The following is a 27455-nucleotide window of genomic DNA, read 5'->3' as shown; positions in this document are numbered from 1 at the left end:
ACAACTTCTACCTTCCTGACCAGGGTGGGCTCACTCCTGCCAGAGATGCACACTTCAGCTGTCATTACTTCAACAGGCTGAGAGGAGATAAGGAAAAGAACTAATGCTAAGAATGAAAAGGGAAAATGGACTGAACCAATGACATAAAGAGTTGAGCTAAAAAAATTATGGGAATAAAAGGAGACTTAGGGGAATAAAATATTATAAAAACAGGAATAAGAAGAATTAAAAATGCAAAATGATAGCATTTAAGATCCCCCAAAATATAAAAAAAAATTTAAACTGAGAGTAAAATAATACAAAACAAAAAAGGATATTTTAAAATAGCAATGATATGATAAGAATAAATAAAAATATAGTCAAAAAGAAAATATAAAAAAACAAGAATTAGGAAAAGATATGAAAATTACATACAAATTTAATGTCAATATCATCAAAGTGAAAACAGAACGTTAATGAAAATGAGAAGGTATGGGCAAAAGAGACAGTTCCCACATAAGGTTCTGTGTGGGAACCTTTAAAATACATATTAAATTAAAAATGCTGAAGAAACTTATAGTTAAAATAAAAGTTACATAGATAATGAAAAGAGAAGACAAAAACTGGAAGACCTAAAAGATTAAAAATACAAAGGAAGAAATAGGATAAGATTTGAAAAGAGACAATATAGTTTAAAGAAATATAGATTAGATATAGTAAAACAAGGTAGGACTATTAAGTTAAAATTGTTAACTATAAAAAGGAAATCCTGAATAATGATGGGAAAAAACAATAGAAAATAGTCTCAATGGTATTTTTTATGGAATTCCCTTTTCTCAAAGGGCCAACTAAAAGAAGGTCACTCCACCAGCAAACACGGCTGGGTTCTTGGGCAGGCAGATCATCATGACTCCATTCATACTCCAAACCCATGACAATTATATGGGACTATGGATGTAATTCTGATTTTCTGGTTAAGGGTAAACTTATTGCAGTAGGGTGTATAGGGCATAGGGAGGCTGAGAGCAGAAGGTATAGATTTTCTTGTATGTTCTAATAAGGTTACACAATTCCCCAGACTACTTCAGACTCCGGAGCTGAGGACCAGGGACCAGACTGGGGAGACCTGGCATTTAGGCCTGGCCCGAAGGTCATAGTCACTCTCTGGGTGATCTTTATCTTGTGACTCTTCAGATTTCTCTTGGCAAGATGACCTTTAAGTCTGCTTATCCCTGGAGAGGGGGGAAAAGGTTTAGTTTTCTTCCCATGGGTATTATCAGAATGTTTCACTGCATAGCATGGAGATGGAACAAGAAAGTGGGCTGATTCCATTCACTGATTACATTCCTTCCTCCCCAGAATATTTTTTTAAGCACCAGTGATGTGCCTTATACTTAACCAAGTGTGGGGCAGTATCTAAAGAAGGGTGAGCCATGGTCCACACCATCTAAGAGCTTGGAACTTTCTACATAGTAGTTAACTGTCTTCAAATAATTAGCAAAGAATTTAAAACAGGACAATTAAAGTCAACAAGTGTAAACTGAGTGCTTGCATGATGTCTAACATGATATTAGAACTAGTGCTTACCTTTTTAAAAACTTAATACCTTTTTAAAAAAATTGAAGTATAGTTGATTTACAATGTTGTGTTAGTTTCCGGTGTACAGTGGAACTAGTGCCTATTTTAACGGAAATTTCTGGACAGGCAGAGAGATCAAACAACATAGAATAAGTGTGGTACAAATTATAGGAGGTAATGCCCAGTTGAGGAAATCTGCCTTCGTCTAGTAATGAAAGAAAAAGTGAATAGACATTAGTTCAGAGAAAGCGAGGAAGGAAGGAAGGGAGGAAGGGAGGGAGGGAGGGAGGGAGGGAGGAAGGGAAAAAAGAGTGAATGGATGGAAGGATGGATGGATGGATAGATGAAGCATGCTGAACCTGAAAGTGGAGGGAGAAGTCTGGAGGCAAGGATATAGGTTGGAAAGGATGTAAGGAGGAGTGGACAGCATGAGGGGACTAGAAAAGAGGAAGCTGTTTATGCACAAGCCATAGTTTTCCAAAGATTGGTTCATTAGGTACTCAATTCCTTTCTAAACTCTACGCCTCTAGGACAGTATAAAGTTTAGACCTGGGACATGAGTTGCCTGGAACAACAAAAACTGCTTGGCCTCTTCCGCTGCTCCACTCCTGCACTCTGTATCCTGAAGCAAGGAGGGGGCATGGGGAGGAGGCGGGGAGAAGGGTCTGGGAAGCGCACAGAAGTCTGGGTGTTACTTCAGAACTTAAAAAGTGACTGACTCGGGCTTCCCTGGTGGCACAGCGGTTAAGAGTCCGCCTGCCGATGCAGGGGATGCGGGTTCGTGCCCCGGTCCGGGAAGATCCCACATGCCGCGGAGCGGCTGGGCCCGTGAGCCATGGCTGCTGAGCCTGAGCGTCCGGAGCCTGTGCTCCGCAACAGGAGAGGCCACAACAGTGAGAGGCCCGTGTACTGCAAAAAAAAAAAAAAAAAAGTGACTGACTCACAGGGAAAGGAGGCTGAAAGGGAGGGGGCAGCTGTGGATGAAAGACAGGGGCCTCCAGGTGAGTCGGTGCTCTTCCTCTGCTTCACACAGCGAAGACCCCAGGATGGCAAGGGCAAGAAGGAAGAGGGGGAGGAGTCAGACACAGATGAGAAATGCACGATCTGTCTGTCTCTGCTGGAAGATGGAGAAGATGTGAGGTAGGAGCCCCGCCTTTTGAGTCCCCCCTCTTCCTTCATGGGGATTGGTGATCAGTCCTGCACCGTGTGTCAGGGGTGTTTGTTTGCCTGTGCACATGTGTGAACGTGCCAAGTGTGCACAGTGTGCTCTGTGGTTGTCCTAGGAAGGTGGGGTGTGGAACATTCTAGATGTGTGGTGCCCATGGTGTGGACTCCCGGACACAAAGCTAGGAGAACAGAGAGACATTTGGCCTGAATGGACCTCACACAAAGTCCTGGCTTCATTTCAGGTCGATCTGGAGGGCCAGGAGGAGGAGGGCCTTGGGGCTTTCCTTCCTGTCATGAATTCCCATCCTAGCCACAGCCTTACTCCGTGGCAGAGCCCCCAGAACCTTCTTTGGCCAGGCCCCCAGTGGTCCTGGGTGTGAGTCTCCTCATTCCCCGAGTAGAGCCAGTGTCCCTTGGCGCCTGGCACAGCCCGGGGCCCTTCTCCTTGACCATTCCTCCGACTTACCCTCCTCTCTTCCAGGCGCCTACCCTGTATGCATCTCTTTCACCAACTGTGTGTGGACCAGTGGCTCGCCATGAGCAAGAAATGCCCCATCTGCCGAGTGGACATTGAGACACAACTGGGAGCTGACAGCTGAGGGAGGAATTAGCCAGTGGACACCCCATTTTCCTTCACCAGGTCCCCCCACGGCCATAGCCCTTGCAGCCAAACTTTGCCTTCTGAGCCATTTGATGTAGAGGAAAAGCCTGCAAGCACATTTTGTGGAAAGAGGAGTTGGTGGTATCCGTGTCTGAGGAAAGGAGGGGGTGGGGGAGGCCCACCTGTCCAGAGTGGTGACTGCCCCGTCCGTCCGTCCATGTCCATCCACCTGCTTTGCGGGAGGGAGGGAGCTGGCAGTGCCCGGAGCAGGGGTGGGAAGGGGGGGCCCATGCTGCTGAGAATCTAGATGTGATCCTGCAGGTCCTAGCTGATAGCCCGGCCCCTCAATCCTGTCCTTTGAAGGATTGTATATATACCTCTTGACCACGTAGAAACCATGTAGGGGTCTCTAGCTAATTCTGTGGATGGCAGCCAGAGCATGTTAGCTTAAGAAAAATGTTGTGTGTGGTGCTCTAGTCATCTGTGGTGGACATGTCGCTGTTACCGAATCCGCACCAAATAGTTCTCATTGAGTTTCTTGTTTTGGTGCCTGACTGAACCAACCAACGACAGCCCGAATCTTCCCGTCTTTACGAGAGAAAAGGAAAAAGGAATCAAAGGTGAAGAAAAAAGCCAAATCCTGTTTACGGTGAAAAAGGATGATTTTTTTTCACCCAGGTTGGGAGGCGGGAGGGGGTTCTCGTTTTGTTTTTGTTTTCTCTTGGCTTTTGTTTTTCTCATGTTTACAGTGCACGGAGCGTGGAGGGGCGTCCAGGAAAGAGGAGGACTGGAAAAGGAGCAGATGGGGACTTAGATGGGCCTCAGAGGGGCTCAGCCGGGGTTGGGAAGGCAGCATTTGAGTAGGCGAAGGGGAGAGGTCTGTCTTGAAGGAGGGCTCCCCACTTCCAGAGCCCATCTACTTAGCTCCAACCATCCCCCCCCCCCCCAGTTCCACATTGAACCAGGAGGCATCAGCTTTCAGCCAGAGCTGCCCCAGGTTCCTCGGAGCCAGGATACCCCTGCTCACGCCAGCTTCTTCCTTTTGGCTGTGCTTATGCCCTGTCGCAAAGAGGCCATTTGGCCACTGCCTCTCTAATGCAAAAAATCAACCAGATGCTAAAGGTAAAGTAGCATAGGTGATGGACACCTGGTCTTGGCCAAAGTGCTCTCAGCTAGCGCGCAAGGGCTGAGGTCAAACACCGTGGACCTCGAGGAGGACCTTGAGCTTCCTTTGGAATGTCTCAAATCCTGATGAAGTCCCTCAGAGATGGCCCTGGCCCAGAGACCACCTTGGCTGGGTTTGGGAGGCCCTGTGTTCCTAGCCTCTGGCTCTTTCTCTTTAATAACCTTGGGCAAGTCCCTTTCTTTCTCTGTGCCTCAGTTTCCTTCTCCTTACAGTGGGGAGAAACAACAGTGCATCCCCATTTCCACCTCTTCTACCTCACCTAGATGTTGTGAGGATTAACACTCTGCCCAACGCATTCTGTGCTCTCTCCTGGGAACTTCCCTGGGGTTTAGGGATGGGGGTGGTGGGAGACAAGACCTGGAAGTTCCAAGTGACACCATACAGTGTGTTTTTCTGAACCACTCCATAATTTTTCTGAATCTCAAAGGGAGCAGAGAGATGGGAGGACAAGAGAATGGAGATGCGAAAGTCCACCAAATTCCAACCCCAACCCAACTTTCTTTGTCCATCTGTGGAAAACACCAGCTCAGCTAGAATTCTGCTCTCTTCCTTTGGCTCTCCTGCTCACTCCTTCTCTCTCGCATTTGCACTGCCCTCAGAGCCTCCCCCTCCCCTCACCCCTTGCCCCAGTCTCAATGCCTTTATATCAGTAAGAGAAGACTAAGGGGAACAGGATACTTATCACATGTATGAAGAAATTCCATAAGGTTAAGAAAATTTGAGTCTGCATTTTTGCTTACAAAGGGTAAAACCAGGACCAATGGGTAAAAATGATGGGGAGGCAGATTTTGGCTTGAGGTAGAACCTTCTAGTACATGTGGAGCTGTCAGGTGGAGGGATGGCTGCTCTGGACACCTGCAGGCAGAGAGTGGGGGTCATGGCTTCTGGAAGGAGGGTTACTCAAGGATCTCACTCAGCCCAAGACCATCCGTACCGAGTACCTGCCAGTGCAGGTTCTGGAGGAGACAACAGCCAGGGAGACGACATCCCTGGCCTCCAGGAGCTTACAGTCCAGTTGAGGAGCTAAGGCAGTAGTGCGCAAAGGGTGGCTAGTCTGATCCGAGGTTAATGGCACGAGCATTGTACTGTCCCATTCAGTGGTTGCAGTGTGTGAACAGTGTCTCCTGGGCCAACGGCTGGAGAGCCCATGAGTGGGAAAGTACTTGTCAGGATTTTGGAGAGAGCTAGTTACTAGCAGCCCCAGGAAGTTGGGAACTCTCCTTAACCCTGCTTTGACCCAGAGGTAGGCAGGGTGGTCCAGGGAAGGTCACTCCCCACTTAGTCTCAGTCCTTTGTTCTTCTCTCCCAGGCTGGCTTGCAAGGCCAGCAGGTGGTGGGTTGGTGGGGAGGCCGGAGGGAACGGGAGCTGGTGTCTGGCTTCCGTCTTGGCTCTTGACTGACAAAGTGGGCAGCTCTAGAACCTGCCTCCTTCTCTCTGGGCCTCAGTTTCCTCAGCTGCACACAAAGAGGTTGGATTGGATGCTTGCTAAATTTCCTTCCAACAATCACATTCTCTGATCCTCCCTAACATCAACACATTTTTCAAGGTGGGAGAGCTCTGTGCCCACCAAGCTGTTGACAACAACCTTCCCCGAAGGCACTAATGCCTGTATCATAGGCTGAGAGTGGGATGGGTCCCCTCCTCCCCCCAGTTCTCTGCAGGCTCCCTGAGTGCCCCAGGCTAACGTTAGCCAGTGAGTGGGGTGAAGGTCACCCAGAGGGGAGAGGTCAGCTCTGACTTTGCGGGTAGATCCTGGAGCCCCCCATGCCCATCTCTCTGGGGCCCTCCTACCTTGCCGGTGGGCACCTCCCAGCCACCCGCTTCCTCAGCAGGCAGCCAGGCGGGGTGAGAAGAGAGGAGAGGGGTCTGTGCTTCCCCTCCCTCGACGTCCGGGAGCCTGGGAAGACTGGAGAAGAGGCAGGCTTTGGCTTCAGCCCCCTGTCGTCCTTCGACCCCTTCTTGACTGAGACGCATGAGTGCCTTCTGGGGCGACAGCTGCCCCAGGATTCCAGTTGGGCCTCCTGCCGCATTGCAGCCCTGGCCGCAGCGGGTCGCCAAGGACGCCAATCTTTGAAACCCACAAACCCAGGCCACCTGGCGCGGCGGGGGCGGAGCCTGGGCTCCTCCTCCAGCTGGGCCCCTGGCCCAGCCCTCGCCCCCTACCCGTGGCGGGACTCAAGCTCCTCTTCTGCAAATGTTTCCAGCCTCCGTGCAAGTATTCTTAACTCTTTACGCCTAATGAACAAGCACAGTTTTTTCAACGGTGAAGAAAAAGCACCAGATTTTTTTTTCCTGAAGAAATCCCCCAAGCCCCCGCCTACCGGCGGGACAGACACTCCCCGCGTGGGGCTGTAGCAACGTCTGTCAGGTCCCCCCCTCGTGTTTCATCTCCTGCGCGCGCGTAGAGCAAATGCTAGAGCGATTTCAGCTGATAGAAAAACAAAAATGAAAAAAAAAAAAAACACAAAAAACAAAAAACATGGCACGTTGCTAGTTTACAGGGTTTTGTGAGTTTAAATGCCTTATATTTAACAATCATAATTTATGACTAACTTGTAGATATCGTGGGTTCTTATTTAATTATTTTTATAGTTGTTTTGCATTTTTAATTATAATTTATTTATTTAGAAAGGATACTAATTTTTTTTATTACTCCTATTACCTCATTTTGGCGTTGTTTCTGGGAGTGGAATGCTTTGCATGCATTGGTACGATGACAAACAACTACGAATACAAAAAAAAAAAAAACTTAAATAAAATTCCGCGAACTTTATTTCGTCCAGACTATCAGGGTGTGTGATTGCAAGCTGTCCTACTGTGGTGCTGGCCTCTTTGGATACATTCCATACGAAATGCAAACCTTTGATTCTGTATGCTGTGATCCTAGTGAAAAACTCCAATATAGTGACTGTATTTAGCACATATATAAATATAATTTGCACTCGTCAGCAGACTGGGGTAAGCCTTTCACTTGCTATCCTTGCCCGTTCTCCTCAACCCCCCATCATTAGCCTGTTTCTTTTCTCCTTCTCCCTGTTTCCACACCTCAGGCCACCCTGCCCCCATCCTCAGAGGAAGGTCCGGGGGCACTCTCTCCACCTGCGCTGCAAATCTCTCTGGTTCCAGAACTGGGTCCTTTGGACATTACCAGCAGGAGCATCTGAGAGCCAAAAGCCTGATTTATTAGAACGAGCTCCGAACCGGGGGTCAGGAGGCTTGGGTTTTCAGCAGCTCTTCTGCAAACTTCCCCGTGACCTTGAGCAAGTCCCTTGGCCTCCCTGAGTCTCAGTTTTCTGGGCTGGGGTGAGGAAGGTGAACTGGAGGGTTTCTCTAGGGTCCCTCAGACTTGGATAGAATATGACACAGAGCCGGTGGGAGCCCACCACGCTGTGCTCCCTCATCCTCTTAGGAGAGAAGAAAGGGAGGGTACAGGGAAGGAGAGGTGAGGAGAGGAAGAGAGTGGACTGAGAATTTATCCAGCGGATTTGCTCAAAGGAGAAACCTGGAAGGATGTCTGTCCTTTTACATGCAGCAAGATGGGTGGACACATCCCTGGACATGTGCTTTCACAGGTTTAGTGGTCATTTGGAGAGTGAGCTAAAATCCGTGTCTTCTTAGATATGGGGACGGGGTTGGCAGACTATAAGCCCCAGACTATGGCATTTGGCATTGGCACCCCCATCCTACCCTCTCCAGGAGGCTTTGTTGTTGAGGCATCGCCCTTGACAGCAGATTGGGGCACAGATTTTGGACCCATGGTCTCTCCTCCCAGCATCTCCTTCACCCTCTGCCATTGCTCCAAGGGGGCTGTGGGCAGGAGGGAGTGCTGTGGAGAACGGGTGTGGGCCTCCAATCTCACTGCCCCCCAGGAGGAGTGGGAGGGGAGAGTTTGAGGAAGCAGTAGCTTCAAAGCCTGGCACAGCGGTGAGCCCAGCAGTTTTTGAGCCAAAAGGAAAGCGGAGGTCCCTGTCCCCAGGGGCAGCCTCTGAGCTGCTCCGACTCTGCATGTCAGCCTCGTCCCGCCTCGCCTCCTCCCGTTTCTTTCCAGCTCATCCTTCCCTCTTGCCTCTTGACATCACTGCCTTTGCGTGGTGGAGAAATCCACCCTCCACATGAGGCCCCTGGGACGGTGCTGATTGGGAAGGGAGCGGAGGCCCAGATTCACCACGCTGCCAGGCCAGGCTTGTAAGAGTGGCTGGGCCGTGCAGGGTGCCTAAGCCCCAACTTTGCTCTGGCTGGACTGTGGGTCCCTTTCCCTGGGCCTCCGGCCTGCTGCCTGCCCAGCTTCCCCTCTGCCTCCACCCTGGAGCCGTGCTTACCTGCTTTCTGTGAAGGCAGGCTGTGGAGTTGCCCACTGGTGCATAACCACCACACTGCCGGGTCTGGCGGACGCTGCCCCTTGGCAGGGGGCCTGGCGGACGCTGCCCCTTGGCAGGGCTCCTGGACAGACATGCCTTATGCTGCTCTGTGGGGTCGGAGTGGGAAGTGCCCTTTGCCCTGGCTGGCCTGTCCCCCGCCCTTCCTCACCCCAGCCTTCCCCTTCCCCAGCCCCACCCCTGGCCTTGCCAGTGGCTCATGTCTCAGCTCTGGAGCCAGCGACACCAGGCCCTCGAGGGGGTAATTTGGTTGCCCCTGGTAAGTGAAAGGATTATCCTCAGTGTTGATTGTCCTTTTTTGTAATCCTCCTGCTGTTCTGTTCTGTTGTGCTGTGCAACATTTTGCTACATAGACTATTTTATAGCAGAAAGCTAGAAGAATATTTATTATGAATATTAAAGCAATAGTGCATCAATGAAAAGGCGGAGACATTAGGAATTGTGTAAATGCTTAGATTCACTTTTGGTGGATTTTTTGTACTTTATTTATAACTAATAAAAATGAACTGCATTGCTAACTACACCTCACTCGTGGAGGGTGATTATTTCTGTGCACACCCAGGAAACGTCCAGAGAAAGCCGCTCACAGACCTGTGTTCATCCAGGACACGGGGCAGTGTCTGTTGTCTCCTCATCCTCTCCCTGTGCTTCACCTGTTTCCCTTCTCCCTCCCCGCCCCTTCAGCCTCCCCACTTCTCCCCCTCCCAACTCCCTCTCCCTCCTCCTCCTCTCTTATCTATTATTTTCTTTTACCTCTTTATCTCTCAAAGAACCTGTTCTATTCTGTGAAGAATCATCTCATTAACCTGTTTCCTGAACTTTATGGATCTTAAAGCGGAAAGTTCCCATTTTTGATCAATTTCAAATGTAACCGCTCGTGTTTTGAACTGGAGACTCCTCAGTTTCTCCATAGGAGAGAAGGGATTTGATTTTTGAAAGTTGGAGTGGATTTTTTATTCCTTCCTAAGAGCCCAAAGTCAGACACTCTTTGTGGTGTCTAGAGTCTATTCTCAGAAAAGTGTGGGTCAGTGGACTGGAAGATGGCTTTCTCTCATAAGCTGCAAGCAGAACCCATATTAATAAACTTATTTTTTTTTTAAGTCAGAGACTTTATTTTTCAGAACAGTTTTAGGTGTACAGAAAATTGAAAATAAAGAGAGTTCCCATATGTTCTCTCATGGCCACCCAGTTTCCCCTGTAATTAACATCTTGCCTTGGTTAGATGCATTTGCTAGAGTGGAGGGGCCGATATTGATACATTATTATTAACCAGAGTCCGTGGTTTTCCTTAGGTTAATGAATGTTCAGAATCCCCAGTTCTCCTCCGAGTGAGATGACCCAAAATGCTGTCTGCTGCTTTCCACCCAGTTCCACCTGTGTCTCTTCCTTCAGGAACCATAGCTTCTTAGTCCTTGCCCCGCCACTAGCCAGCCATGTGGACACTCCCCGTCCCCAGTTTGCCAAATGTAAGCATGAGGATGGCAGACCAGGCTCCTTCCCCCAACATCTCCCCGGACTGCCTCTGTTGTCCTTGTCTACTTAATCTCTGTTGGGTCCTGGCCTTCTGGGGCTGGGGGAGTGGCTCTCTTTCCTCGGATTTTTTGCCCATCCAACACGTGGGCCAACGGGCAGCCTTGCGAATCTGCACCCCTCTCCCACCTCCTATCTCAGTGCCCAGGAGGACAGACTTCTCAGAAATCACCCAAGCTCTTCCCGTGACGCGTAGTCTCCATAACCCTCAGGAGGTCGAGGAGGACAGAGTCCAGCTGTGGTTGTCAGGGCTCTCCAGGGAAACAGAACCAATGGGATTGATATGATATATATTATATACCATATGTATATTATATATGTGGAGATTTATTTTGAGGAAGAATGGGCTCACATGATTCTGGAGGCTGAGCTGTCCCATGATCTGCCCTCTGCAAGCTAGAGACCCAGTACAGCAAACAGTATAATTCAGTCTGAGTCCAGAAGGCCTGAGAGCTAGGGAACGGTGGGGAAAATCCCAGTCCCACTGGTAGGAGGAGACCCATGTCCAGCTCAAGCGGACAGGCAGGAAGGGGATACGTTCTCCATTCCTCTGCTTTTGGCTCTATCCAGACCCTCCAGGTATTGGATGAGGCCCACACACACAGGGGAGGGCTGGTTACTTTACTGAGTCTACCAGTTCAGATGCTCATCTCACCTGAAACACCCTCAAAGACACACCCAGAAATCATGTTTAATCTGGGCGCCCCGTGGCCAGTCAAGGTGACCCAGCAAATTAACCTGCACCTTGTCCTCGCCTCACTCCCAGGCCTCCCCAGCTGCTGCACCCCAGCAGACACTGCGTGGCCCCAAGATGACACCTGGCCTCTGGCCCTTTCTTCTCCCCCACACTCTCCATTACCTGGAGGCAGAAAACCAGAGCCTTCCCCGCCAGGCACTGTCCTTTCCGCACTCCCCTTTGCCCTGCACGTAACCTCACCTGCAAGCAGGGTTCCTTCCCGCGGGGCCCGCACTTCTTGAGCACTTTCTGTCCCAGAACCCTCCCTGCCCCCAACCAGCCACAGCTGAAGTTCTTCCACCTTTACATACCTTGAGCTTCCAGCTAACATTTCATTTGAGGAGAACCGCTGCCCTTGGACTTCCGGTGGCACCTGTTAGCTGTGTGACTTTGGGCAAGTTACTTACACTCTCTGTGCTTCTGTTTCTTCATCTATGAAGTGGGGATAACAATAGCACCTGCCTCATAGGTCTTTCTGAGGATTTAATGAGCTCACGTGTGTAAGGCACTGTCTGGAATATAGTCAGCACTCCATAAATATTAGCCATGTAGAAGATGATGGTGATGTTGTTTTGTTTTTTGTTAAATCCCTGCCTTCCATAGCATTTCTCCTCTTGTCCTTCTCTCCGTCTCCTTTTCCTGGAGAGTTTCCCAGGCCCCATCAATGTCTGCTCTTCCCCTCTGGCCATTCCACACCATGGTCAGCCACTGGTAATTGTCTATCCAGTAGGAGGGCTGGTGGCTGAGGCCTCAACACCAAGACACTGGGAATCGCTGCTCCATTAAAAGTCTTTTCCACATTCAGCTGGAGATTCTAGAAGAAAAGCCACATTGAGTCCTCAAGGCTGGAAGCATCTTCCCTGCAGCTCATTACCAACACTGCCTCCCACCCTCTCCACCATCCCAGGGCCCAAAGTTCCCCTTTTAAATTTAGGGTAAAATGTTCTTTCCTCCCTTAAAAAGTCATTCACTCAGGCCCATCATGTCACATCTCCTCTCCTCTAGGCTCCACTGCTCCCTTTGTCCAGGGCTGAGGTCCCCCACCTGTCCCTGGAAGCTTTATCTTGCCTCACTCAGGGCATTTGGGTGTCTGTGGGTGAGTGATGCTTGGTGCTGCGCTCTGTCAAGGGGCTGGGACTAATGGGGGCACCTGTTCAGGACAGACACACAACACCAAGGGTCCTCAGGAAGTGGGGCACCCATAGGACTTCTGGCCTCATGCCATTGGAGCCCACATAATCAGAATTCAAGAAGGGGTGTATCTGAACCGGGCTGAGTGTACTTATATCAAAATCTTGGAAGAAAAGTGTTGTTCAGCCAAAGAGCTGAGAAAATAAGATGGAAGGCTTTTGTGTAACCTGCTTAAGAGCAAGTGTTTCTTAGACGCCGGTGCAACAGCTCCTGTGTAAGTAGCTTGTGCTAACTGCGAATGAGTCTCTTTTCTTTAATGCGGACCCCCGGGATATTTATTTGGAAGTACTTTGTTTGTATTTGTAGCATTACATTTAAGGTTCTCTCCAAATGTTCTTTAATGCTGACTTATCTCTAAATCAAGGGAGGAAAGATCACACTGATATAAAACCTTGGCACTCAAGAAGCCATCCTTTTAAAAAATCTTTTGTTTTCTTCACCCAGAGCCCTGGTGAGGGGGTTGGTCTTGGCTGGAGGAGAGGTGGCATCCAGGGCCACCTGCCATGGTTGACCACCCCAGTGATGACCAGGGGCCATGTCGGCAGCAGGGGCCTTAGGGTGAGAGGGGTTCAGGAGGGACCTTCCCAAGAGAAGGGTATGTCATCATCTTCCCCATGGCTGGTTGCTGGGTCTCAGCCTTGGAATTCGGACTGTTGGGGTACAGAGCTTTGTGGGGGCTTTGGGTAGAAGATTGTCTTTCTTCTAGGGCCAGGGCTGAGGGTGAGGCAAGAGAGATGCCCTGGGTGCAATGTTTAAGGAAACCCCAGCTTCGGGTGCCAGCCCTGGCTTTGCACAAGCCTGAGGTCTAGTGCCTCCCTCAAGTTTGCACCCTGGGCGCCCTGCTTGTTCCTCCCGATCCCAGCTTTCCTTTCTGCCCTGCCAAAAGGGGAATTCCTGTGCCGGCTTGCAAGGAAGAGGCAGGAATTGAGAGGTAAAGCCCAGCCCAGAGGCAGACGGGGTGAGATTTTGAGCGAGCCCTCCCCTGGGGGCTTCTCACGGGTGTCTAGGAACCCCTTCCTCAGGGCAGAGGGCAGGCTCAGGGGCAGCAACAGGTGGGAGCAGAGGGCAGCAGGGACTCCTCCTTTCTCTACCCTTCTCCCCAACACCCTGGTAAGTGGGTCTCCCTCGACCTTTGCCTGCAGCCTGGGTGGAGGAAGGAGAAGTGTAGGGTCCCAAGGGAAGGCAGTGCCAGCGCAAAGACGCAGGGCTGTGGGGATGGGAACTGACACACGTGGATTCTGCAAGACTCCCCGTTCCACCGATGTGCATGTCTCCCCCACCTCCGCAGAGTGTGAAGGGAGTCAAACAGCCGAGTGCAAGTGCAGCTTTGCCCCTGTGGGACCCTTGGTGAATCAGAGGCCTGCTCTGGTCCTCAGTTCCCGCCCCTACAAAGCAGGGAGGCTAGACTGGTCTGGTCTGTTTTTTGTCGTTGTTGTTTGTTTGATTTAGAGTCCACAACTAAGTGATGATATACCGTATTTGTTTTCTCTGTCTGACTTTTTTTACTGACCATTATACCCTCCAAGCCTGGGGCCTCAGAACAGGGTGGGAGGGAGGGGTGGACGGTGGTGAGGAGACTTAAGAGCACAGGAACAGCCCCAGAGGAGGCACAGCAGAGGGTATGGTGGGTGTGGCCTTGCTGGAGGGTAACATGCTGGACACAGATCTGTGGGCAACCGGCCCAGGTCCCGAGAACTTGGGGAACGAGGCAGGTCGGGGGGTGCCCTGTGTGAGATGAAGTGCACCCGGATGAACGGAAGGCATAACGGTTTCGAAGGGGCTTTCACAGCAGTAGTTTCATCTGATCTTAACAAGTCCCCTGAGGGGAAGCAGAGGAGGCAGGGAAGGTAAGGGATGGAAAGAAAGTTGACTCAGGTCATGGGGTATGTCCCCAAACCAGACCCGCCCTATTCCAGTAAGAGTGAGCCAACATTGATTGAACACATCAGCAACTGACGAAACAAGGGGCTTTTCCCATCCAATCTTGGCTGGTTCCACAAGACAATAGATGATGCATTCCATAGTGAGACTGAGTGGCACTTGCCAGAGGACACGGCAGAATGCGATTTTAACTTTGAGCTGAGCCTCGTCCTCCAGGTATGACAGAGGATGGAGAGCCTGAGAAAGGGGCCATGGATACGAGGGCAGGATTTTCAGAAAGAGCTGAGGGTGGGCTGGGAGTATCCCTCCCTTCCTCCCTCCCTCCCTTCCTTTCTTCCTTCCTCCCTTCCTTCCTTCCATTTGGCTGCCCTTTGCCCAAGGCTAGTGACTGGGGTTTCAGTGGGGCTATTTGGAGAGAGGGATGTGTCCAGAGAAATCGTGGGGATGAGGGATGGGCTGACCGGCCACTGACGGCAGAGACAAGTGGTCTGAATGCCCAGAGTTTGTCAGAGCAAAGGATGCCAGACGACATCCTATTGGGTGTCTTAGATCCTAAGCAAGACAGGGTGGGGGTGGTGGGGGTGGTGAAGGGCCTGAGATAGAACCCACACAAGTGCTCATGGGAGGAAGGCTCCAAACAGCTGCCAGTCCAGAAAGGACACTGACCACAGTAGCGCCCCCAACAGGAAGCTGTCCTCGTCACCTCTCTTCCCTGCCCCCCAGGGGTGGGAAACCGGGGTCAGCTAGAGCGGGGAGCAGGGGTAAAAGGGCAAGGTGGGGACGAGAGGTGAGGCTGACCCCACACTCATACACACATACACACCTGTGTGCACATCGACACACCCACACGCTCGCTCTTCACTCACTCTCGTTACCACTTGTGATAGGACCGAACTGGGGGACGGGAGGAGGCTCAACTCTGAGTGGAATGTTTTGGCCTTTGTACTGGAGCCACACATTTAAATTACAGAACTGAGATGGACTTTGTGACTTTAAAGTGCTTGTTGGACGTTTTATTACCTATGAGAGTCCAGAAGAGTTATGAGGCTTGCCTTAATTTTCATCCAGGGACAAGGGAAGAACCGGCTCCAGAAAAAGATACAAATAAAGCTATTTAATGATTACTTCTCTCCCACCCCACCCCAGCCCCCTTAAGTCCTGCTTGTTTAACATGATGGACAAACCCTTCAGTGCAGGCGCTGAATTAACTGTCTGCATTTTAACTCACGTAGTCCTCATAGTAGCCTACAAGGTTGGTATTATCATTCTTCCTATTTGACAGATGAGGAAACTGAGGCCTAAGAGATGAGGCAATGTGCTCAAGCTCTCCCAGCAGGGAAAAGGAAGAGCTGGGACTCAAGACTGCTTCTTGCTGCCTCCGGGCCTGTGCTTACTGCCACAGCCTCTCTCCAAGGGTCTCCGAGAGCTCAGAGCCATGAAGCCTCACCAAGTTTACACCTGTCTGGGCTAGAGGGTCCATGGTGACACAGCAGAAATCCTGGTACTGGGTACCTCCTACAGGAAGTCTTCCTGGCCTGATGCACCTTTCTGCTCAGTCCCACCCCTGCCTCCGCAGGAAAATCAGAAGTCAGGGGCTGAGTTGTACTGCACTCCAGCTGTGATTGTTGATCAGGATGTGTGTGTGTGTGTGTGTACGTGCACATCTGTGCATGCACATGAGTATATGGTTCTCTTGCTGCCTCTCCATCAGGGTCACATCCCCTTTGAGGGCAGAGACCACATCTTTATTTTGTTCCAGTCCCTTCTCAGCTTTCAGTCCACATTGCCCACAGCAAGCCGTAGCTCTAAACACCACCGATGCCCTCCTCCCCTCCAAGCCCGGGTGCAGCAGGGACCAGGCAGTTCCAGGCACTGTTCCAGGCACCTTCTTCCCCCTATTCCCCGCACCCTATCACCTGCTCAGGTCTCCGGCTCTCAACTGTGTTATCACTGGCTGGGGCAGCCAGCCAGCACTTGGCAATGCGTCCTTTGTAAAGTGACAGAAAGACTCGTGTACCTGTTCACAGGGTCATAAATCCTTCCAGCTAAAATTCTTCCTCCTGGTGTTTTTCTCTGTTTGCCCCTGGATTTATTGAAACTGGGAAAAAGGATGCATATCTAAGTGAGCAGATGCCCAGATGAGTCCTTTGCAGGGTGTGGTTGGTAATAATTTAATTAGCCCAGCTTTTCTGGGAAAATAGTGTTAATTAGTTTTTGCTTAAAATACATCATCTTGATGGCCTCTTCTTCCCCACATCTATCCCCTGGGTGAAGCCCCAATTTCCCATCCACACCTGGCAGCAAGTTTCAGCCTGGTCACTGCTATTATTGAAAAAGAAAATGCAAAAAGTTATTTTTGTGCAGCAACGGATTATGCCACAGGTTGATGGATTCATCTGGATCCAGGAGACCCGAGAGGGTGTAGGACCCCACAAGCCGTTGCCCACAATGGCCTCTGAAGGACCATGGAGCTCTGGCCCCCAGTCCCAGCTCCAGGAGGCTTTCGGGAAAGGACTGCTGAAAGCCAAGGTGGGGGGGAGCGGGTGTGGTTGGGACAAGTTGGTGGGAAGGGGGAGCGAGGGCCTCTAGCCCTCATACGGAAGGGAAGAGGTCTCTCCAGGTGAGCCCGTCGCCCCGCTTCTGGTCCAGCCACCTGCCGCAGGTGAAGATGGTGGCCACGCCGGTGCTGGTGTTGGTGACCTCCACCTTCTCCACCAGCCAGCCGGAGCTGTAGCCGCTGCTGTCGTGCTCCAGCCGCACCTTGCGCAGCTCGCCCAGCTCCAGCGTCTCCAGGAAGAAGTGGTCGGTGCTGCCCCTCTCGAACAGGTTGCGCATCTTCTGCTTCAGCTCCCGCTTGCCCGTGTCGCCGTTGGCCCCAAAGATGGTCACGAAGACGTTGGCATCGGTGCCCGCCCCTGGCTCATAGCCCGTCGTCACGATGACCTCGTACCTGACCAGCACCAGGCTCTGGACCTTGCTGGCGAAGCTCTCCGTGGTCTTGGTGACCTCGAAAACCTTGAAGTACTTCCTCTTCCTCTTGAGGGGGATGAGGCAGTCGCAGTTGAAGAAGTAACTGGAAGCGGGGGGAGTCGGGGAGGTTAGTGCACACCAGCCAAGGCTCACGCCCTCCCCCAGGACCTGCGCATCCACAAGTGGTTCCTTCCCCAGGTGACAGGATCTTAGGGCGGGAAATGTCTGCATTAAAATGTGAAGATGGGTCTCGTTTATCTGAAAGTTGACAGGGAGTGACATCTTCATAATTTTAGTTGCTCCTTGATTTTCCTTTTCCTTTTCCCCTCACACTCCACATCCGATCCACCAGCAATTCCCACTGACCCCATCTTCACAATAGGCCCAGAATCAGCCCACTTGAAAAAGCATGCGCTCTCTCACTCTCCGCCCTGCTGCCCCTCTCATCCAAGTCACCACCACCTTTGACCTGGAACGTGTCAGCCTCCTAACTGGTCTGCCTGCTTCTCGCTACTTATCGTGACTCCTCTCCACAGCATCCAAGTGACCCTGTGGAGATGTAAGCCCAAGAATGTCGTCCTTCTGCTCAGAGCCCTCCACCGGCTTCCCAGAATAAATAAAAATCACCACCTTACAAAGGCCTGCAAGACCTTACATGATCCGACCCTCCTCCCAGCGTTTACCTTTCTGACTTGCTGTCTGCCTTTCTCTAAGCTCACTCCACGCCAACCAGGCTGATCCCCTTGCCCCTTCAAAGGGACCGATGAATGATTTTACCCAGTGTTGTCACCTTCAGAGGCGCTATGGGATCCAGAACAACGATCTCAGGCAAAGCCAAGTGGAAAAGTAGCTATGAAATGTGTGCTCCCAAAACCCTCGCACTTGGCTGAGTGGAACTATGAGTGTGTGTGTGTGTTGCATGTGCATACACACACACGCATGTGCTCATGGACAACATAGTACAAAGGGGTGCAAAGTACTTCAGTACAAAGTATTGAAGAAGCTACCACAAACAGAAGCAAGTCCAGGGCCAAGAGAAATGGTCTTGGACCAAAAAGTCCCTTCTTTACACCCTCCCCCCACCACAATGTTAGCCTCTGGGTAATGACAGTGAGTCCAATAATTACCAAGAAAGAAGTCAGAGGGCACAGTGAGAAAACACTGCATAGGGTGTAAGGGGGCCTGGGGTCTGCCCCAGCCCTGCCACCTACTACCTACGTGACTTTGATTTTCCCATTGGCAGTGCTAGAGGTTTGGACTGAACGACTGCCATGGTTTTCTTCCCATCCAAATCACTTTGGAAATAACAGCTTTGGAAATAAGCAATCCTGGCACTGGCTAATGATTTCAGGAACACAGCCCTGAAAGGGCGTGCCCAGTGGTGCAAAATCAATTTTTAGATGAAAATACATAACAGCAAAAAGAACTTGGTTTTCTGCTTGCTCACTAAATGCCTGGACTTTGCATTCGTGCATCTCATCAACTCCCACAACAACCCTGAGTCATACGTAGACTTCGTCTTCCCATTTCACAGAAAGGAAATGAAGGCTTGGAGAAGAGAAGTCATTGCACAAGTTGACACAGAGCTGGGGCCCAGAGACAGCCTGCCTGGCCACCTGACAAGCCAGCCGTTTAAAGACACTTCACAAGAAATCATTACTCTGTCTTGAGATCTCTCTGCCCCCAACTCGTCACTTGATAAATCTAGATTGTTGTTACATACCATACTTTCTAAGAGGGAGATATAATCGCATTCTTTGCTTAAACATTCACTTAAAATGTATTTCTTTATGCAAATGCCCACTAATATACATAATTCTATATAAATGCAAAAATCCTGTGATCATATGGGTGTTCTTCTAAATGTATTCTTTTTCTTTTCCTTTTTGCTTGGCTCTATCTCCTTTTTCTCTTTCCGTACCCCTCCTGCATCTCGCCTTCACCTCAGATAACCCATGTAACAGCTGTAGATGTATCTTGCCAAATTTCCCTCCATTTCACCCAACCCTGCACAGACCCACATAGACACAGACACATTCGGGACATCAGTGTTCCCTTTACAAAATGGCAGCATATAATGCATTCCTTCCCATATCTTACTTTTCTCACTCAACAATACTTCCTGGGAATTGATCCAAGTCTTCTGGTACATATTTAAATCTTTCTTTTTTTTTTTAATAAATTTATTTATTTATTTTTGGCTGCGTTGGGTCTTCGTTGCTGCACTCGGGCTTTCTCTAGTTGCAGCAAGTGGGGGCTATGCCTCATCGCAGTGCGTGGGCTTCTCACTGCAGTGACTTCTCGTTGAGAAGCACAAGCTCTAGGCACGTGGGCTTTGGCAGTTTTGTCTCACGGGCTCCAGAGTGCAGGCTCAGTAGTTGTGGTGCACAGGCTTTGTTGCTCCGCGGCATGTGGGATCTTCCTGGACCAGGGCTCGAACCTCTGTCCCTTGCATTGGCAAGCAGATTCCTTTTTTTTTTTTTTTTTTTTGCTGTATGTGGGCCTCTCACTGTTGTGGCCTCTCCCATTGCGGAGCACAGGCTCCGAACGCACAGGCTCAGTGGCCATGGCTCACGGGCCCAGTCGCTCTGTGGCATGTGGGATCTTTCTGGACCGGGGCACGAACCCATGTCCCCTGCATCGGCAGGCGGACTCTCAACCACTGCGCCACCAGGGAAGCCCAGCAGGCAGATTCTTAACCACTGCACCACCAGGGAAACCTAATTTGTTGTTTTTAGTGGCTGAAAAATATTCACTGGTGTAGTTATAAGGAAATGTTTCCTAATAGACGTAATTATAAGATCACCAAAATGTGGGACCTCAGGGCTTTGTGGAGTTAAGACTCCAGCTGCAGAAGAACATGCCAGGCTGTTCCCACTGGCAATGGGGGTAGGGTCATGGGTGACAATAAAGGCAAGGCAGAGAATAACAAACAAAAACATGAACATGCTAAAAAAACCAAGTAAAATATGATCACACTTCTGTGAACAGTGTGTGTGTGTGAGACATTAGAAATATGCCAGAGAGAACAGGGTCACCAAATGCTCAAGATGGCCATCTCTGATGGGTAGGGCTTTAGAGAATTTTTACTTTGTTTTACACACTTTTTTTTGCCTTATTTGAATTTTAAAATGATTATGTATTATATATGATAATGGGATAAAACAACGATTCCACTTTGGGTTTTAAAAAAAGAAACAAAAGCCTCTCTGTGTGTCCTTCCACCGAGGTCCTGAGGATATTAGTGACGAAACAGAGCTGGTCAGAAACGCTGAAGAAGAAGAGCCAGGACTGGAATCGGTTGGAACATAAAAATTTGAGATTGTTGTGTTTATGAGATTAAATTAATTTGTATTTCATGGAAATCCAAATATTATGGTCCAACATGCTGGTTAGAAAGGACATGTGGATCCATATACAGTGCTAGTTAAGTGGTCTTTACACAGTAGAATTTAAATGTGTTCTAGAATGATGACACGAAAATAGCCACAATGATGGAACACCCCTGTACTGTCCCCTCTCTGTATAGAGGTGATATTTTGTTGGGGGGAGGTTCTCATACACCAGGAATCACAGGCTTGAGCCCAGCGCAGGTAGGTAGGCTGGAGTATGACTTCTGAGAGCCCTCCAGGCTGGAACCCCTGCCATCCTTCCCCTCCCACCAGACTCTAGAGGGCATCCAGCTCTCTTCCCTGAGAGGTGCTGGGTTATGGCCTGAGGCTACACGGCTGATCCGTGACAGCTCTAGCATCCGGGTGTCTGCACTCCCTGCACCCACTTCCCTTAGGGAAGATCCCCACCCCACGGACATCCCTCCCTCCCCTTCCAGCCCAAGCACCGTGCTGACAAAAGGCCACACTCTTGAGAATGTAGGAAAAGATGCTTCACTGGGAGTGGCAGATTCTTTCCACTGGATGAAAAATCCTATAACGGCCCCAGGACTGTGGGATGGGAAGTTCTTCACCCCCTTCCTCCTGACGCTAGAAGGTGCTGAGGGGTGCTGAGATCCTTAACGCTCTCTCTGTCACAGCCAACACTGTGGATTTAAAGCTAACTCAGGTGGTGACTTACTATTGTATTGTATTGTTTTGTTTATTTGGGGCATTTGCAGAGGCGCAGTATCAGCAGCCATGCTCCCTTCCATAGGGAGACAGTTCAAGTTGCAGAAGGGGCTTTGACCTGGCCCTGGCTCGCTGGGTGAGCTGGAACTCTTCCAGACCCCTGTATCCCACCTCTCAAGTCCTTGTCAGTATTGCTCTTACAGGATTTACTGTTGTAAATTAATTGCTCTTTTCTCAAAAAGAGCAATAAATAACATTGCAATAAATAACATTGCAGCCTGAGAGGGAAGCTGCTATGAGCTGAGTTCTCTCCTCCCAAATTCACATGTTGAGGCCCCTAACCCCCAAAGTGATGGTATTTGGAGATGGGGGCTTTGGGAGGTGATCAGGTTTTGATGAGGTCCTGAGGGTGGGGACTCATGATGGGATTAGTGCCCTTATATGAAGAGGAAGAGATGCCAGATCTCCCTCTCTCTTTCTCTGCCATGCGAGAACACAGTGAGCTAGGAAGAGAGGCCTCATAAGAACCCAACCCTGCTAGCACCCTGATTTCTGACTTCCAGCCTCCAGAACTGTGAGAAAAGAATGCCTGTTGTTTGAGCCACCCAGTCTGCAGAGTCAGTTATGGCAGCCTGAGGTGTCTAAGACGCAAGTTCAAATGTGAGAACCTTTCCTGCTTGATTCCCAAGCTGGAAGCTTGGTCAGAGGCAGCCAAGTCCAGGGAGCCTGCAGGTGGCAGGTCTAATGTGGACAGACATTCCTCTGAGAAGCTGGGCTCCTGAAGGCTGGAGCCTGAAGCTGGGACCCGCCTGGTCAGGCAGGGCTGCTGCTTCTGTCCCATGCGCTTCTTGTGAAAGGCGTTGCCAGGAGCAGGGCCAGGCCGGGAGGGGCACGAGGGGAGCTGGGGGGGGTGGCCGGCAGTGGTTCTGGGGGGATGTCCAGCTGCCTTAGCTGCTCTCTGCGCCTACCCTCCCCGAGGCATGCGCTGCCCTTGGCCTCCCCTTGCTCATCTCCCGGTTCCTTCTTAGTGTCTTTCCTGCCTCCCAGAGCCTCAGGGCTCTTTCTGTCTTCCAACGTGGTTACCAAGTGGTATTAATTAGAAAAACTGATGGCTGTGAACTGTTACCCAGGTAACTAAGACCCTTAATCCTGCAGAAATGCCTGACTTCCCAGAAGGCCTTGGTGGGGGAAGTGTAAATCTCCTTATCTGGGGTCCTCAGGGCCCGTGGGCCATGGGATTACTCCAGCTGGTCTCTACTCTGCCCACAGGAATGACGGGCTTTCACTCTGACTGGAGCAGCAGGCTTCAAAGCTGTATCTCTTTATCATTATACAGTGATCATGGGGGAAGGGAAGGAGAGACTCAGCCGTCTGGCCCTGTCTGACTGGCTCTTCTTTCCTTCCAGAGAAGCATCACTGGAGCACCCAAGGTCATCCAGTCTAGTCCCCTGCCTCTGGGGTAAGCCTCTGGTTCAGAAAGCTCCAGAACCAGTGTAGCTGCCTCTTCCCTTCCTGCCTCATACGCCTCCTGAGTGAGGCGACCTCAGCCTCAAAGGGGACACCTCACACCCTGCCATCTGGTCTGGCCACAGGCCCTCCCCGCTGAGGGCGTGGCCCTTCCTGGAGAAGAGGGCAGAGGCCCAGGACATACACGTTGCCGTACTCCATCTCGGTGATGGTGATGGTCTTGACGTGCCAGACCAGCTCTCTCTTGGGGATGAACCGGTCTTCCCTGGCGAGGTGGCCCACGCAGAGGGAGGCAATGTCTCCCAGATAGACGCTGTCAAACTCAAATATGTCCGTGGTCCCCCTGCAGGATGCAAAGATATGGCCAGTGAGAACTGCCCATGCCCACTGAAGGAAGGAAGCATTTACTGAGTGCCAACTGTATCCTAAGCACTGGTCTGAAGAACAGAGATAGAATAGCAAGCAAGACCTGATGTCAGGTCTCCACTGCTTAAGGGTTCAGTCTAGTTTCGGAACAAGACAATCGTAACCATTAAAAAGCCCTTCCGGCTACTTGGTCCAATCAATGATTGGTAATACCGAATGGTGTTGGAGGTGGGTGAGGTCCTGGGCCTTGGACATTGGGTTGAAGAGGGTGATGAGATTCAGAGAGCAGAGGCGGGGGAAGGGAACAGTCCTCTGATGTCGATCTGACTTGGCAAAGTCAAGGGATGGGAACAGCGGGATTGGAGGTGCAGACATTTCTCGGGGGAGTGATGACTTGGCTGGGTTCATTGAGGGAAAGTGCTGTGGAGAAGAAGGGGGAGGGGCAGTCTGCGGGGGGGGGGTCAGCTCTGACCATCCCCACTCAGAGGGGTTTGAATAGAAGGTACAGTGGGGTTATGGCAGGGGGAGACTTTATGTAGGCAATTCTGGACAGAGCGGGGAGATGAAGGGGGCTTCTGAGCAGTTCAGAGGTGGCTCAGACGTGCAGGAGGCGGTGAGAGTCTCCGGCGTGTGGCAGGCAGCCGGGAGTGCTGAGCAGAGGCACCTGTGACACGAGACCCAATTTTGATTTTCCTATAAAGCATCTTAGAGGCTCTCCCCTCCCTCCCTCCTAAAAGTCTACGCTGTCTTATATGATCCTTCTGCATTCTTATGGGTGAATGTCTCCCTTTTCAACTAGACTGTGAGCTCCTCATCTGCAGGGACACAGGATAATGTCTGTGTGATTCCCGGTCCTGCCGCAGAGTGGGCTTGCTTTAATTAATTTATTAACTGATTTTTGTTGTGGTTTTCCATTAACTTTTTAAAAATTGAAATACATTTGACATATACTATTGTGTAAATTTAAGGTGTACAACATGTTACTTGGAAACATTTATATATTGTACTGTGATTGCCATTGTAGCCATAATTAGCACTTCTATCATATTACAAAATTATCCCTTCTTTCTAGTAGTTGGAATAATATAGATTCTAGTCTCTTAGAGGGGGCTCTCTTTAAATGACAGTCCCCTCTCTCTTCCCTCTTCTAAATCTCCTTGTTTCATCCCTTGGAGCTCGAATGGGGTTGGCACACAGTAGGCACTCAATAAATTCTTGCTGGTTAGGCCCATTTGTATATTTATGGCCCCCACTAAAAGGGTTGGTTCTTGGGGTCCCTCTCTTACCCACCCCACCCATCCGCATTCCCCCGTGGGCACCCCTCTTCCTACTTCCTAAACGCCCGCTGTCTAGAAGAATTTTCCACGAGAAACTCTTTGGATCGGTTCTTCCTGCCCTCCAGGATGAGCCAGACGTTCTCCCTGGTTTCGCCTCCGTTGCCGGTTTCTATGATGATCTCATAGGCTGTGGTGGAAAAGGCGGGAGAGAGTCAGCAGAGGGGAAGCAGCACCCACCATCAGAGCAGGAGCAAACTGGCCACTCCTTGCAGGTCCTACATCTGGTCTTAGATCACAGCCGTAGGGGGTTGGGGTGGGGCGCAGGTTAAAATCGCTACAACTGAGGCACTATAAATAGAACCTGCCTCAATTTGGGGTCTAGAGTGGTGTCCTCATTTTATCTACAGTAGCAATCTCTTTGCCTGGCAAGCATGGGAGCCACTGGGAGTGAAGGGCCAAACGCCCCTGCCTCCAGGATCCATGAGATTAGGATGAGTTTTCGGACAGACGCTGGGGCCTGGTTCTCAGGGATGGAAGATTCTGTGAGATGCAAAGTGGAGCTGGTGTGTAAAGAGAAGGGAGGAGAGGCGGGGCCCAGCTACAGAAAGGGGAGGGGAAGATCCAGTTGCCTCGAACTTTCTGTAGCAAGCAGTCTCATTCCCTGTCTTGTCTCAGCTCTCACTCTGGTGTCGTGCTCAGCATCACGACCTCCCTCCCCCGCAGTTCCCACAAGCATGTCAGCATTTGCCAAGTGTCAGGACTGGGCTAGACTCTGGGCGACACTAGAACTCATCTCTAGCCCCAGACAGAAACACCGACTGCACCACAGGACAGAATAACCTTAAATGAAGGGCCAAAATAGCATGGGAGGGAGGGTAAAGCAGGCTCCCATTACCTCTCAAACCTCACCTTCCAGTACTTTCTCCCTTGCTCGCTCTGCTTAGCCTCCGTGCCGTTCCAGAACAGGAGGCACACTCCGGCCTCAGAGCTCTGCCTTGAGCATGTCCCCTTTCTCTCCCCACCCCCACCCATGTTGGCTTGATTCACTCCCTCCCCTCCTTCCTCCCTACTCAGATGTCACCTTCTCACAGAGTCTGCCAGACCACCCAAACCACACTTCCTGCCTGATTTCCCCAGTGCCTGCCCTACTGAGCTCTATTATCTTCTCTTATCACCTAGTACCTTCTAACATGCTAAGGAGTTCACTGATTATTTTACCGTTTATTGTATTCCCCCCTCCCACTTGAATGTAGGCTCCATGAGGGCAGGGGCCTTCGTTTTGCTCACTTATAGATCCCAAGAGCCCAGAACAGTGCCTGGCACATAGGCACTCAATAAATATTTGTTGAGTGAACAATGAACGATTGGGCTGATCGCAGTAAGCTTTATGAAGAAGATGGCGTATGAGCTTGGTCTTGAAAAAGAGCCATGATTATGATCAGCGGAAAACCGAGGGATGCTCTAGGAGGAGGGAGCAGCGTAAGCAAAGATACTGAGGGGCATGAGAGGGGCTTGAAATCCACATGATCCAGCCCCACTCCCCAGGGACCAGGCTGGGATGGAGCTGGCACACGGGAGGACACAATATTTGTCTGGAGGTTTCCCTGTGCATACAGCTCTTGCTGCAGTAAGTGAATCATTGAGGATTTGGGATTCTGGATCCAAAGGGATAGTTTGATCTCTGTGCTTTTATCTCAGAGATGTGATAAAGACAATTAGAAGGGATGGCTGTGCCTACAGCTCCATGTAACGTCAATCCCGGCCTCTCAGCAAACTGTTGCCTTTGTGACTCCTCTCAAGTCACAGGTAGAATGAATCAGGGCAAAAATGCCCACGATAGGGGAAGAGACCCACAGCACAAGTCCTGGAAGAAGAGCGAGGCTCTGCAGGCCCGACCGCTCACAGCCCAAGGACGTGAAATGGCTGTGCCACTGCCCACGGCTCGAGGCCATTGCAGGGGGGGCGTGGTCCCACTGCCATTCTGCTTTCCCAGCAGCCGGTAAAGTATTTCTGCAAACCAGACACCTGTGAATTCAAAGTGGATCCTGGGCATTGTAGAGGAAATGGCTTGTCAGAGCCCAGGAGAGGAGGCAGGGAGCGCTAGGAACCTACTTGCTCTCTACGATCAACTCAAGTGGAACATTCGAGAAGCAGCGCATGTGGACCATAAGCAATCCTCTCCTCATGGCCCCGAGGAGAAGGTAGAGAAGGAAGGTGTGTAAGTGAGGACATTTACACAGATTAGAAACAAATGCGGCCAGCTGCATCAACAGTCTCTCAATCAGCATATGTCCACCTTGGAAAGTCATTTCATCAATGGCTTGATAAAAATGTGGAAGGCATGACTCTCAGTTTTGTTTAGAGGTTGCTGGGAGGAAAGGACAGAGGAGGACCAGGGACCTGAAAGAGTGGGGCCGGTAGGAGCCCAGCCTAGGAGGGGTCCGTATGAGGCTCACCCCGGGGCCAACACCCATACAGGACCAGCCCGGCTGGAGAAATGACTCAGCAGCCACCGTGCGAGTCACTCACATGAAGGGGCCACCAGCAAAGCCAGTGAATGTGGTGAATGTGGTTCAGGTGGCAGGAGAGGAGAGAGGAGATCTGGCCACACTTGACATCTTGCCTGGGCTCTGGGCGTGGCACCCTCAGAGGGAGATGAACCAGCAACCCAGGATGCACCGAGAGGATCCAACATCCCATCAGGTGAGCAGCTCCTGAACAGACAGGTGTTTGCCTTGAGGCCAGGACTGCAGGGGCACCTGATTCCATGCAGTAGCACCAGAGGACGCCTGGGCATCTGGTGGGCGTCAGGACCTTACTGCTCCACGTCGCCTTCCCCACCTCATGTTGTCAGGACCCTTCTCTGGCGAGCTCCTACCATGTGGTTTGCATGGGGCTGAGAGTCCCGGGCCTGGAGAGTCAGAATTATTCCCTAAGAGACGCTCTCTTCCCTTCCACCGAAGCTGTTGTGTTAGAAGGCAGTGGGGTTGCGGGTACCAGCTGCCATCTTCTCATGATGTAGAGAAAGAAACAGTTAAGAGGAAAAGGGGGACAAAGACATACTAAAACCATTGTAGCCTCTGGAGAC

At 50.7% G+C, this 27455-nt stretch overlaps 2 protein-coding genes across 6 annotated transcripts in view; one reads left to right on the top strand and one right to left on the bottom strand.

Moving 5' to 3' along the window:
• The window catches only part of ARK2C (arkadia (RNF111) C-terminal like ring finger ubiquitin ligase 2C), a 106232-nt gene extending 98945 nt beyond the window's left edge, over positions 1-7287 (top strand). For both annotated transcript variants that reach the window (XM_067699201.1, XM_067699200.1), the window contains exons 7-8: positions 2591-2697; positions 3206-7287. In XM_067699201.1, the coding sequence (XP_067555302.1) occupies positions 2591-2697; positions 3206-3323 (225 nt within the window). In that variant the 3' untranslated portion in view covers positions 3324-7287. The remainder of the gene's footprint in view (positions 1-2590; positions 2698-3205) is intronic.
• An 8080-nt stretch (positions 7288-15367) lies between these two features.
• LOXHD1 (lipoxygenase homology PLAT domains 1) overlaps positions 15368-27455 on the bottom strand; it is a 202709-nt gene continuing 190621 nt past the window's right edge. For all 4 annotated transcript variants that reach the window (XM_067699194.1, XM_067699191.1, XM_067699192.1 and 1 more), the window contains 3 exons: positions 24422-24554; positions 22909-23067; positions 15368-17299 (listed from right to left, as the gene is read on the bottom strand). In XM_067699194.1, coding sequence (XP_067555295.1) covers positions 16819-17299; positions 22909-23067; positions 24422-24554 — 773 coding nt within the window. In that variant the 3' untranslated portion in view covers positions 15368-16818. The remainder of the gene's footprint in view (positions 17300-22908; positions 23068-24421; positions 24555-27455) is intronic.

The sequence above is a fragment of the Pseudorca crassidens genome, chromosome 12 (assembly GCF_039906515.1).
Source record: "Pseudorca crassidens isolate mPseCra1 chromosome 12, mPseCra1.hap1, whole genome shotgun sequence".
Classification (NCBI taxonomy): Eukaryota; Metazoa; Chordata; class Mammalia; order Artiodactyla; family Delphinidae; genus Pseudorca; species Pseudorca crassidens.
Note: the sequence above shows the minus strand (reverse complement) of the source record. Positions and strands in the feature narration are given on the sequence as shown.